The sequence below is a fragment of the Schistocerca gregaria genome, unplaced genomic scaffold (genome assembly GCF_023897955.1).
Source record: "Schistocerca gregaria isolate iqSchGreg1 unplaced genomic scaffold, iqSchGreg1.2 ptg000621l, whole genome shotgun sequence".
In the NCBI taxonomy this organism is placed as follows: Eukaryota; Metazoa; Arthropoda; class Insecta; order Orthoptera; family Acrididae; genus Schistocerca; species Schistocerca gregaria.
The window spans coordinates 101251-112708 of NW_026062009.1; the positions used below are offsets into that span (position 1 = coordinate 101251).

At 43.4% G+C, this 11458-nt stretch overlaps 3 protein-coding genes across 5 annotated transcripts; 2 read left to right on the top strand and 1 right to left on the bottom strand.

Annotated features, from left to right (window-relative positions):
- Positions 1–882: 882 nt before the first annotated feature.
- Positions 883–2682, top strand: LOC126317096 (uncharacterized). 2 transcript variants are annotated; one of them, XM_049993073.1, is made up of 4 exons: positions 883–958; positions 1272–1397; positions 1466–1727; positions 1829–2682. In XM_049993073.1, exons 2-4 carry the CDS (start codon positions 1357–1359, stop codon positions 2486–2488), a joined length of 963 nt encoding a protein of 320 aa, XP_049849030.1. In that variant the 5' UTR covers positions 883–958; positions 1272–1356; the 3' UTR covers positions 2489–2682. The 2 variants fall into 2 exon arrangements, with proteins under 2 accessions (XP_049849030.1, XP_049849029.1); XM_049993072.1 differs by having other exon boundaries at positions 887–913.
- Positions 2683–2913: 231 nt separating this feature from the next.
- LOC126317097 (uncharacterized) lies at positions 2914–9279 on the top strand. Its single transcript, XM_049993074.1, has 11 exons — positions 2914–3153; positions 3238–3409; positions 3479–3744; positions 3919–6117; positions 6194–6323; positions 6415–6732; positions 6900–7132; positions 7209–7272; positions 7338–7407; positions 7471–7561; positions 7633–9279. The coding sequence occupies exons 7-11, from the start codon at positions 7055–7057 to the stop codon at positions 9223–9225; spliced, it is 1896 nt and encodes a 631-aa protein (XP_049849031.1). The 5' UTR covers positions 2914–3153; positions 3238–3409; positions 3479–3744; positions 3919–6117; positions 6194–6323; positions 6415–6732; positions 6900–7054; the 3' UTR covers positions 9226–9279.
- A 2-nt stretch (positions 9280–9281) lies between these two features.
- Positions 9282–11347, bottom strand: LOC126317098 (uncharacterized). Of its 2 annotated transcripts, XM_049993075.1 has the most exons (6): positions 11014–11347; positions 10560–10914; positions 9738–10497; positions 9637–9672; positions 9442–9554; positions 9282–9362 (listed from the first exon to the last, which is right to left on the bottom strand). In XM_049993075.1, the coding sequence occupies exons 1-3, from the start codon at positions 11318–11320 to the stop codon at positions 9990–9992; spliced, it is 1170 nt and encodes a 389-aa protein (XP_049849032.1). In that variant the 5' UTR covers positions 11321–11347; the 3' UTR covers positions 9282–9362; positions 9442–9554; positions 9637–9672; positions 9738–9989. The 2 variants fall into 2 exon arrangements, with proteins under 2 accessions (XP_049849032.1, XP_049849033.1); XM_049993076.1 differs by lacking the exons at positions 9282–9362; positions 9442–9554; positions 9637–9672 and having other exon boundaries at positions 9744–10473; positions 11014–11345.
- Positions 11348–11458: the final 111 nt, after the last annotated feature.

Consider the following 11458-nt stretch of genomic DNA (forward strand, 5'->3'; position numbering starts at 1 on the left):
GCTGACGCCAAAACTGACCGTCGCACCTTGATAATAAAATCTACAATTCTAATAGTAAAGCCTAGTTTGTCAGCTTTCCATTCTCTAAACCATGAGGGCATAATGTTTTTCAGCGCCGAACCGCCCTTAACCACATCTGGAAAAAGGAATAATAGACAAAGAAGATGAGGTCAGCGCTTGTACCTTGGAAATGCTATTTGCACGTTATCCGTGCCGTCAAAAGTCAACACTTTTCCCTTCTTAGGCTCGCCTCGAAACCATAAATATACGAGCAGAGAAAGGAGTCAAATTCTCACATACGAGATACATACCATATATATCCACTACCTCCTTAATTTGTTGAACAGGATGGCTATCATCCGCTACTGTTTTCGAAGCCTCTCTTTTTGACGAACCAGATAGAGACACGATTTCGTCTAAAATAGCCGAGTTCGATTTTGAAGAGTCGAACGAACCGTTGCTTATCGTAGAGGTCTCTTTAGAAGAGGGTGATTTACGTTTTAAAGATGTCTTGACAGGTTTTTGTGAAGTGACATCACTTTTATGTTTCCCAAAACTAGAGACCAAAATTTTCGATGTATTAACGATTAAATCATAGCATATTTAACAAGAACCAGGGGCTAGGGAATCAAGATTGTAGAAATTTATAATGCCAAAATACACATGGGCATTAACTTCAAAACATACTCGTCACTCGTGGAATCGCCCAATGATCCTCGTTGCCTTTTATTGTTTTTGGGCGTTTTTCTTAGTTCAGGCATAGTGAGGCGTAATCAATCGCCGAAGTTTGAAAGAGAACCCAATTAGCTCAAAAGAAAAGCCTGATAAAAAATTATAAAATTTTTGCAAGTATCAAAAGTTTCAATACGTTTTCTGTTACATATTTGATAGATTCAGGCAATGCTAATTAGATGTACGAACATGCTTGCAAACTCGGTTTTTTTTGCTTATTAATGGTGTACGAGAGATTGATTGCAGGAGATATACACAAAGAAACATTTTGAAAGTTTTTTGCTTATATTTTGTTGGGGTTGCTCTATATTGACAACTTTAAAAGCTGGGAGCATCTAAAAAAAACGAAGAGTCTAAAACTTTAACGTAATGAAGAAGCATTTCGAATAAGCATTTCAAATAACCCCGTAATTCTGTAAATACTGCATTCTCGCTATGCCTAGCAGGAAATGCAAATTATTAAATAGTTTACAACAAATCTTCATTTAAGTGTCTGTCTAGTTACTGACGTACTCAGTGTCCTTTTTTCTTCATTCTAGGACATCTTAGGTTATTTGTCACTATTTCTGCTGATATCAGCGTATTACCAGAAACCTTTTTATTCAACTGATTTAATATTCAGTAATGTCTGTAATTTACGACCAAGAAAAATCTACTTCTGTTTGGTATGAACGTAATTAGGCGTTATAAATTGTATTATATAGATCACCGATCCTAAACTATGCTTCTGAAGGTGGGGAACTGCTAGCAAGACTCTACTTGCTGGCGGTATTGCAGGAATTGCTTCCCGTACTATTGTAGCGCCTCTAGAACGAATAAAAATTATCTTTCAAACTCAAGGTTCGCCGCCTATGTATACTGGAATAGTGCATGCCTTAAAAAAAATTTTTAACGAAGAAGGTATTTCTGGATACTTCAAGGGGAACGGTGTCAACTGTATTCGTATATTTCCTACCTCATCCCTTCAATTTTATTTTTTTGAAACTTACAAGACTGTATGCAAAGGCCAATTATTGATTATCTAAAAAATTTATACTGTAGCGAAAACTAACTGTCGTCTCTATTTTACCTCACTGCTCTTGATAATTTGTGTTAGATCGCTCTCAAACACTTTCACGATCAGCAGGACCTGAATCCCGTACAACGCCTCTTTGCGGGTGGGGCTGCTGGAATTAGTACATTACTAATCGTTTATCCCTTTGAATTCATCCGATGTAGACTTGCACTACAGAAAACTAAAATTTACAGTGGGATGTGGGACTGCCTTGTGAGCACAATGAGAAAAGAAGGGTACTTATCAATATACAAGGGACTCTGGCCGAGCATTTTAGGGGTTGTACCCTATGTTGGAATGGATTTTGCTGTTTATGAAACATTGAAACAATATAGTAATAAACAATCAGATGGCTCCTTAAAAAATATTATTATACTAGCTAACGGCGCTATAGCGGGAACAATAGCTCAAACCATATCGTATCCATTAGATTTGATCAGAAGAAAGTTTCAAATCCAAGGATTTGAATCCGAAATTGTCGAAAGGAACGTTTATTACACAGGAGTATGGGATGCTGTCAAGAAGATATATGTTAAAGAAGGCTTTCTTGGATTTTATAAAGGCCTTCTTTTAAATTTCATAAAGCTCGTGCCAGCCATCTCTGTCAGCTTCTTTGTCTATGAAAAGATGAAGATCTTGTTGAAAATTCCTACAAGACATCCAATTATCGTCTCAAGCAAAGATGAAGAAAAAAATACGTAGCTTTTTTTTTTTTAGAGAACAAGATGAAACATTTTCGCTGAAAGCCACTGATTTTAGGCAATTCTGTGCTTAAATTAAATTTTGAAGTTTATACACTTAGCTCCCTAGTTTGAAGAGCACATATATAATAAAAGGGCCCACAGAGATCACCTCCACTTCTAATTGATATAAAATAAGCACACTGAGTGCCATTAGACAAGCGAATTTGTAATTTAGCAAAAAAAAAAAATTCACTGTTGTTAAGTTGTCTTTGTATGTTGAGACGAGGTATTTAACAGTTAATTACTAGGATTTTTAAGGCCAGAGACAAAACCAAGAAAATGCCATCCAAGTCATTTAGTTTGCGTGGCATATTTGTGGCTAAGTAAATTGTAACAAAAAATAATACTTGAGAATTTTTCGTGAATTGTTGTTCATACCAGTTTGTAGAGAATGCTGAATTTATTGACATCAGTGGTCTTTCCAGATACAGAAACGTCACTGGGATCGGCGTTGCTGTTGTCATGTCTAATAAAGTAACGTTCGATACAGAAGAACAACCATTGTAAAGTGTCTTTAGAATCGTTAACTTTCCGCAGTGCGAAGCAGGTGCATGTTTTGCGTAACTACGATTGCTACCTGCGGTGGTACTGAACAACCGGAAGTATTGTGGAGAGTACAGAGATGTACTTTATATTTTTCCATGGGGTTTGCTGCCGTCTCATTGAGTTAAAGGTAATGTAGAATTTAGCTAACTGCAGTTTACACAGATGCAAAAAGTTCCAGCTCAAAAGAGCCACGTGAATCGCAGTACTTTCGTCATTCCTCTTTGTTAGAAACCAAAGCCTAGACGGAGAGAAGGCGACAATTAAATGGCTTGTTGAATGCAGTACACATGTGCGAGCCAACGGACTGTGGTATCCCCTATTGCGAGCGTGATACGTAGTAATATTTTTCTTGCTTTTTAATGGGCGAAGTCTCTTTATTAACGTTCTGGCTATTGAACACTAGCATCGTGTATTCTGTGACTACCGAAGAAAAAAAAATTAAGAGCCGTTAGAACGTGAAGAAGCTGTCGACTTCAATGAATTAGGAAGCTCGCTTGATGTGAAGTTTGATTCATAAAATTGCTTTTTAGAATAATTTTGAAGTAGCTGTCTCTATACAGTTAAAAAAAACCTACATCAAGGCAGATTTTGACAACAGACAATTCAAGAACCCTCATTTATTTTGTCTGGTACAGAAAATAATGCCATTTTCTTTTTATTCGCTTTGAGGTAGGTTCTTGTTTTTAGTCGATTCACCCAGCGATGTTCTCTTTGAGATTGCTACTTGCCAATTCTTAGTTAGCATCGCTGTAAAACCATGTTTGGATTCGAAATTTGCCCTCCCTGGTGCGTTTTTGCTCAAGAGGCTGCAGTTGCTGACAAAAAGACCTTTGATTCAATTAGAACCCATGTCAAAAGCCGGAAAAGAAATGCAACGTTCAAACGATCGGTTGATCAAATATTTGGAGCCAGGCGAGACTAGCTGCGATAGCTTTAGTACATCCGAGGGAAGTAACACTGGTTCACTAGACAAAGAAACGCAGCAACGCCAAGAGGGGCTATGCGACGAATGCGAAGATCAGCCCTTCTCAGGATATTGCGTGCAGTGTCAGGATCAATTTTGCGAGATTTGCTTTCAGTACCTTCATCGGAGAGGCAAGCGAAAAAATCACGAGTTTCAGAAATACCAAGAAAATGCAAGTCATTTGCCTCCCGATCCTCAGACGAAGATTTTAGAACCCGATAGGGACGATTTGGCCGACCTAGATGGATCGGACGTCAATGGCTATGCTAAATCTAGTTTAGAAGACAGAAAGATCGACAAGGGAGCAAAAGCTAAAAATGCGAGCAACTTTATAGAGAAATCTAAGTACATACTGCTTCGCTTGAATTCCGAAGAAAGAGAGTCTTTGCGCCTCTTGGAAGCTACCCTTAATGTCAGTGACTACACATACAAAGTCGATCTTCTTCCTAAGCGCAATCAAATGCAGCGAATTTCGACACAGATCAAGTTGATCTGTTCGGTCCTATCTGGACTGTTGATAGCAAAGGATTACGATCGAGGTAAAGAGACGTTGAAGGACCACAATTACGTAGACAACAGCGAATTTTTCAGTACAATTTTCGAAATAGGAAGACGATACAAGGTCAACAATCCAGACAAAATGCCTGATGATTACGTAAAACTCATGTACATGCTCCAGGATAGTGTGATTCCACACATTCAGGAGAACCTCGGATTTGGCCTCATCAAGCCGCTGAAGTCTGTTTATGATTTTTTGAATGAGCGCCAGATGCTGAAATTGCTAGAGGATCCAAATCTGGTTTATAATGCAACTATGGACATATCCAGCGAGTCGCGGTCGGGTACAAACACGAGGGCGCTATGTAATCAAAAGGAAAGATGTCGGGAGCAATTGGTACGCAAATATGCTTCTAACAACATAAGTGCTGAAGAAATCAGGTTGTGCTTGTATTCAATTGGAGATTATAACTCATTTATGAGAAGCCAGCGAGATCCGTGCAGGAAAATGTTGGAATACCTCAAGACCTATTTTCAACCTGACGACTGGGAAGAACCCTATGCACTTTCTATTCGAAGTGGGAAATCCGGAGCTCGCCTGTCCCACGATCACCGGTCGCAATATTACTATGTACTCCAATCTATCACTCTGTGGGAAAATATCCTGGACCAGATGCCTATGTTGTGGTACCTCGCCGAGCAAGATTTGGTGGACCCGCAAAACCGATACGAATTGTCTAACACCGGACAGGGCCTCAACCGCCTGCAACAATCTCCTAGGCTTTTTTGTGCTATAAGGAAACTGGTCAACCGATTGCAGAACGAAATCGGTGGTCATTGGATTGGATCAAGTGTTATTCACCTGGGGGACCATAACGTCCCAAATTCTCTTTTTTTCCTTACAAAATATCTCTCGGCGTCTCCAATGTTGAACCCAATAATACTTTGCATAGAGGGCATCGACCGATTGATAAAAAACAAGAAACTCTCGACTTATTTGAATGTCAAGGCAGATTCAGAAAAAATCAAAAAAGATATACTTTGTGACTTTTTCAAGCACGCATTTGATGGGAGCGGAAGCGACAACTTCTTCGATGCGGGGTCGTGTATCGATGGTCGACTGACCAGCGCTTGGAATTGGTGCAACGAAATTGAAAAGAAGCCCTATTTTTACATCTTCTTGTTGACTGGATTTGTTGGCTTCAATGGGTGAATTTTCTGAAAAAAGAATGATTTCGAAATATTTCTAGGCGTGTTTAAAAAACATGAAACACGGTTTTTGTCGCTGGCGCAAGGCACTCTGAAACCAATTGCGTTTACGCATAGACTGTACAGTGGGTGACGCAGGAGTCCTTGAAAGTGCGGAAACCATTTAAAAGTGTTAAAAAATATTGGTCTTGACAAAAAATTAACAACCACAAACCATTTTTCTCTTGTGACTTGTACGAGAGAGAGTGTTTTAAGTCCGTGGACGTTTTCTAATGAACGAAGGTCAGAAAATTTTAAATACAGATTCTGCCTCGAGTAGTCGTTTGAAGACTCTGTCTAAAGAAGGCTTTTCTCCTCCTCCTTTGTTTCCTGTATGAAATGAAGTGCGCTCTGATTAAACGTGAAGTGCACTTTTTTTTTGTTCCAATTGCTGACTCCGTGACACAGGAGCACCAGCAGATTCCTGCGGCGCCCCAGCTGGGCGAGAGAGAGTATTACTTGGTTCACAAGTCGATTCAGTTTCGGTCGGAAACCAGAGATGGTCCGTTCTATATAGAATCGAAGACGGCACAGTTAGGTATGATGGCGTTGCGTGTCAATCGAGTTTCGTTGGCCGTTCGTAGCTGTCGTTCTGCTCTGTTTTTGATGCTTTGTTGACCGATGTGCAGATCCGTTCGAGTACCTGTCTAGGAACGGCGTCAACAATGGTCCATCTCTCAGGGAAGTCACGAAGCCCTGCGCAGATCTGTTTCCTGAGGAGCTGATTACGGGCGGTGGTCAGAACGTGCGAAGACTGAGGAAATACGCTCAGAGTGCCAGCAAGAAGTTGAGCGAGTTGAAGGATGGCGAAGAGGAGCAGGAGGAGGAGGAAGAAGAAGAGCCAGTAAATGCCGAGGAAGAAGAAATCAACCCGGAAGATGAGGGGGATTACGCTTATCAGGCGTTTTCGGATGACGAGGCAGATACGAATGATGACGCAGATGATGGTATGCTTATTCGAGTTTTCGGGAATTTTTTTGAAAAATGGTAATGCTGTTGATGATATCTTGATGCCCTCTACTGCGAGTTTGCATCTGTTTTGTGAGGGTTTTTGTTTTTTTGTTGGTGTTTTACAGATATGTTGGCTGCTGCGATATACTGACCTGTCTATTAGAGGCTATACTTTAATTATTGCGGACGATGGTCCTGCTTTATTAAATCGGGAAATTTCTGCAGTTCGTTTTATTTGTGTGGAAATTTACAAAGCGGAATGTTTATAGCTTTTTTAGCAGTTATTATTTAGTCGGTCTGCCGGAGAAACAAGGGATCATGGACGTCGACAACGCTGAAGCCAAGGACAGCACTTTGAAATGGGAGCAGGTTCAGATAAAAACGTTCACTAATTGGGTATGGACTTTTTTTATTTTGGGGGAGTTAGGGCAGGAGGACGTCGGTAGGGGCAGTGCTAATACCTTCAGATTAGGCCAACATGCATTTGCAGAGACGTGGAAAACGGATAGATAGTGTGGTGACGGATTTCAAAGATGGTACGATTGTCTGGGGGGTGCTTACGATGCTGTCGAGCGCAGTATGCTGATGTCTGCTTTTTTAGGTACTGCTTTGCTTTATCTGTTGTCTGCGATATCCGAGGAGCCCGTTCCGAAACATGTTGCTCACCCGAAGTGCGTTGAGGCGAGAGAGTCGTTATGTATTCCACACAAAAAAACTTGTTAACAGTTTTTTAGAATGAAGGTGCAATGCATTGAGAATATCAACACAGCGCTCGGATTTATTGAGAGACATGGGGTTAAATTGGCAGACGTTGGCGCGACGGAGGTAGGTTTTGTGTGCGCGTTGAATGAGGGCGCGAGAAGTCGGAGTTGATTGACATTGTTTTCTGTTTGCAGATTTACGACCAAAACGTGAAGATGACGTTGGGCATGGTTTGGTGTTTGATTCTTCGATTTGTGGTATCAGGGCTATCCGAGGAGGGGTTGTCCGCGAAGGAGGGGCTTCTTTTGTGGTGCAAGAGGAAGACCAAAAATTACAACAACGTTCACATAAACGATTTTTCTGGTTCTTTTCAGGATGGTTTGGCATTTTGCGCTTTGGTTCACTGCCATCGTCCGGATTTGATCCAATACGACAGTCTCAGCCATGAGAACAAGATCGACAATCTCAACTTGGCGTTCGACGTTTGCAATACTCACTTGGGCATTTCTCATTTGCTTGATGCCGAGGACATTGTCTCTATGCCGCACCCGGACGAGCGATCCATCATGACGTATGTTGCGGAGCTGTACAAGGTGTTTTCATCGATGGACCAGATGGAGACGGCGGGGCGCAGAATTTGCAATTACGTTGATTTTGTGAAGGAAATTTCCGACTTTGTTCACGACTACGAGGAGCGAACTCGAGCGCTCCTCGGCTTGGTATCCGCAAAGACGGAAGAGTTGAAGGAGGACCACGTCTTCGACGAATACGGTGCTGTGAAGGGAGTGATTGACGACTTGAGGAATTACCGGAAGACCACAAGGCGTCAATGGCTGCACGAGCAGGGAGATTTATCTGCGTTGTTTACTCAGATACAGGCGAAGCTCAGCTGCGTAAATCAGGACCCGTACGTACCTCCCGAGGGTCTGCATCCCCGAGACGTCGAGGAGATAATGGATCAACTCAACAAGACGGAACGAGCTCGTCGCTCCGCCTTGAACGCCAACTTGCGCGAAATTCTTGACAAGCTCCGTCACACTTTTGCCGATCGCGCCAATTCGTTCTACGAGTCGATTCTGGGGTATCGATCGATTTTAAGCGAGTCGTCTAGCAACTTGGAGGAACAACTGGCGTCTATAAAATCTAACGAGGCGCAGCTCGTAGCGCTCGGAGAGCGTCTGCCTGACATTGAGAAGGCGGAGAAAGAATGCGACGCCGCCAAGATTGAGGACAACGAATATACCGATCACACCTACGAGGACTTGGAATTTGAATACGATCAGTCTAAAAATGCCTTCACAAAAACGATCGCGGCTCTCGAATCTCAAATCGCCTCGAAGGTGCAAAAGGGTGTGACAGCAGAACAGTTAGAAGAGTACAAAAACAACTTCAACCATTTCGACGACGACAACGACGGAATCCTCAACCGCCTTGAGTTCAAGTCGTTACTTTCTGGCTTAGGTCTTGTAGCCATCGATTTTGACGGGTCCGACAAGAAGGCGGACGAGCTGTTCCTGAAGGTCTCCGAGCGCAACAACAAGGGCGTCAACTTCGACCAGTTTGTCTCCTACATGGTTTCTATCACGGCCGATGCGACTTCTTCCGGCGCGCTCAAAGACTCCTTCAACACATTGACAAATGGGCGTTCGTACGTCACCAGGAGCGAGCTCAAGGCCGCCGGCATGTCCGAAGATCAGATCAATTACTTGGCCGGTCGCTTGCACCCGGGACCCGTGGAAGATTCCTACGAAATCGAGGAATGGTTAAACCAGCCCAAGTTGTACTAGAATGTTGTACGCGGTTTTAACTTTTTAATAAAAGCTTTTTATTAGTTTATTTTTCGCGTTGGTCGACAATAGAGGCTTTATTATTTTGTCGAGTCCAACTTCAGTTCTTTTATGACTTCTTTTAGTGCTTCGTTTTCCTTTGCGAGAGTAAATAGGTATGTAAGCTATAGTTGTACTGGTTCGCGCTCGCATCTGTATTCGCGGGTTTTGGCGTACATTTATCATGGCGTCATTGACGGCCTCCGTGATGGACGTTTCCAGGCTGTCTATTTTTTTCGGGTCAATGATTTTCGGGTCTATTTTGACCGACAGAAGTTTCGAGGACATGTCTTTTCTCGGTAGGAAGGGGAGGGGGAAAAAATCGTTGGCAAAAAATTTGGCTCTCGCAGCTGATCGGTTTTTGAAAAGTACCTATGTTTTTTTGAGTGATTGCTTTGACCAATCCATCTGAGAGGTACGGGAGTTAGAAAAGTTGACTAATCACATCGGACACATGTCTTTTGCAAACGTGCTTGCTGATTTTCCGTGTCCTTTGATGTCCACCATTTTGTCTTTCAGTTTGCCGAGTTTAGGCAGGATGGCCATAAAGTCGCTCAAGGAGCCGTTGTTGGGGACAAAGTTTCTTAGCCAACTCATTCGAAACACTAAATCGGTCGGATTTTTTTCCCCCTTTTCTACATTTTTTTTTTTTACGCTCGAGCGCATTTTGTTTCAAGCGTCGTACGAGAAACAGAGGCCGACGAACGGCGCGCGCGTCGAAGTTTTTACGAAATGTGTTTTTGCATGAATCCTTTCAAGTCCGATTCTTTGAATAGTTCCACGGCGATGTTGTCCGCGAGTTCCCCGCGCGACGTCGAGAAGAGGTTGCTTAGAATCGGAATTAGCTTGGCGACCGAGATGCCAGATTCCGCGCCGGCTTTTTCCAGTTTTGAACGCAAACTCGACAGCGTGATCGAGAAGGCGACGTGCAGTTGACTGAGAAAGAAGCGGAGAAAGTGCTCGCTTTCCATGATGGTTCGGACTTCGTTCATGATTAGTCCGTATTTGTCTTCTTCGCTGATGTGCTCGAACAGAGCGTCTTGGGACTGACGAAGGTAGCCAGATTCGGCCGTTTCTGGAGGCAACAGGAATTTTTGTAGCTTCTCGAAACGGTCTGGACGTGGGCACGTCGACGGGTCTTCCACGCCGAAGACCTCGCGAGTGACGAGAGATTCCAAGTCGCGGAGCTTTTGCAGGGCCTGTTCAGAACTTACCTTATCTTTTAGTGCAAACCTTAAAAAAAAACACGTATAAGATGAATGATGTATGCGCGAAAATAAAGACGCCACGCGTACATGGTCGACTTGCGACAAGCGGACCGTATATCCGCTAGAAGCTCAGACATGCCAACTTTCAGGTAGTGGTCCGTTAAAACCAACACTCTTTTTTTTGTGTTGCTATCGATGGTCACAAACGAGAGCATTTCTGCATTTCTCTCATTAACAAGAAATTCCACGTTGTCGTCGTGTTTTTCGGAGTCGGCCGAATTTTTGCCCGCCAGGACTTCGGAGAACACTGAGAATAGGGAGACGTCGTGCTGCTTGCACTGGGCTGCCCTAAGCATGTACTTCGCCACGACGCTGACGGTCGTGCACAGAACGGTCGAGATGGCGGCCAGGCTGCACACAAAGAGCAGAGTCGACTCGAAGGCTTCGATGCGAGGCGTCCAAAGGGAAAAGCGTTAGAGTCGAGCAACCAGAAGGCGCAGGGGTCGGTATGTGTACACATGGCACACATGTGTGTACATACTGTTTAGCTTCAAATCCTCCCAAGCTCGGTGTTTTTCTGCAGAGTCCAGACTGGACGTCTTCAGTCTCGAGACCATTTTTGAGATTGGAATTAGCGTCTCGATTTTGGATTTCAGCAGGGGCACGAACGAGCGCATAGCCTCACCCGCGGACTTGTGGGAGTCGTTTAAAAAGGCAAGTAAACGGTCTTGGTCGTCCGAAGTTTCTATTTGCCGCCTGCGGCACGTGGAATAAATCCAGGCCCCAAGCGCGAGCCCGAGCGCCGCCGCCCGGATCTTGTGCCTCCCGATCCACGAAACGCATTGCATTGGTGCGGGCACGGAAAGGCCACAGTAGATTGTGGCACGAAAAAAAAAAAGCGCCCTCCTGATCCTCGCGCAAAAAAAAAGTTGCTGCGCGCTTGACAGCCCAAATTGCACACACACTGAGAGAGGCAAAAATATGAC

Excerpts from the sequence above, each read along its gene's own strand:
- LOC126317096 (XM_049993073.1), top strand. The coding sequence starts at position 1,357 with ATGTCTGTAATTTACGACCAAGAAAAATCTACTTCTGTTTG. Across the intron at positions 1,398-1,465 it reads GAAAAATCTACTTCTGTTTG|GTGGGGAACTGCTAGCAAGA; the intron begins GTATGAACGTAA and ends ATGCTTCTGAAG. Across the intron at positions 1,728-1,828 it reads TTTTTGAAACTTACAAGACT|ATCGCTCTCAAACACTTTCA; the intron begins GTATGCAAAGGC and ends AATTTGTGTTAG.
- LOC126317097 (XM_049993074.1), top strand. The coding sequence starts at position 7,055 with ATGGACGTCGACAACGCTGAAGCCAAGGACAGCACTTTGAAATGGGAG. Across the intron at positions 7,273-7,337 it reads GGTGACGGATTTCAAAGATG|GTACTGCTTTGCTTTATCTG; the intron begins GTACGATTGTCT and ends CTGCTTTTTTAG. Across the intron at positions 7,562-7,632 it reads CAGACGTTGGCGCGACGGAG|ATTTACGACCAAAACGTGAA; the intron begins GTAGGTTTTGTG and ends TTCTGTTTGCAG.
- LOC126317098 (XM_049993075.1), bottom strand. The coding sequence starts at position 11,320 with ATGCAATGCGTTTCGTGGATCGGGAGGCACAAGATCCGGGCGGCGGCG. Across the intron at positions 10,915-11,013 it reads GGAGGATTTGAAGCTAAACA|CCTTCGAGTCGACTCTGCTC; the intron begins GTATGTACACAC and ends CTCGCATCGAAG. Across the intron at positions 10,498-10,559 it reads GCTTGTCGCAAGTCGACCAT|GTTTGCACTAAAAGATAAGG; the intron begins GTACGCGTGGCG and ends TTTTTTTTTAAG.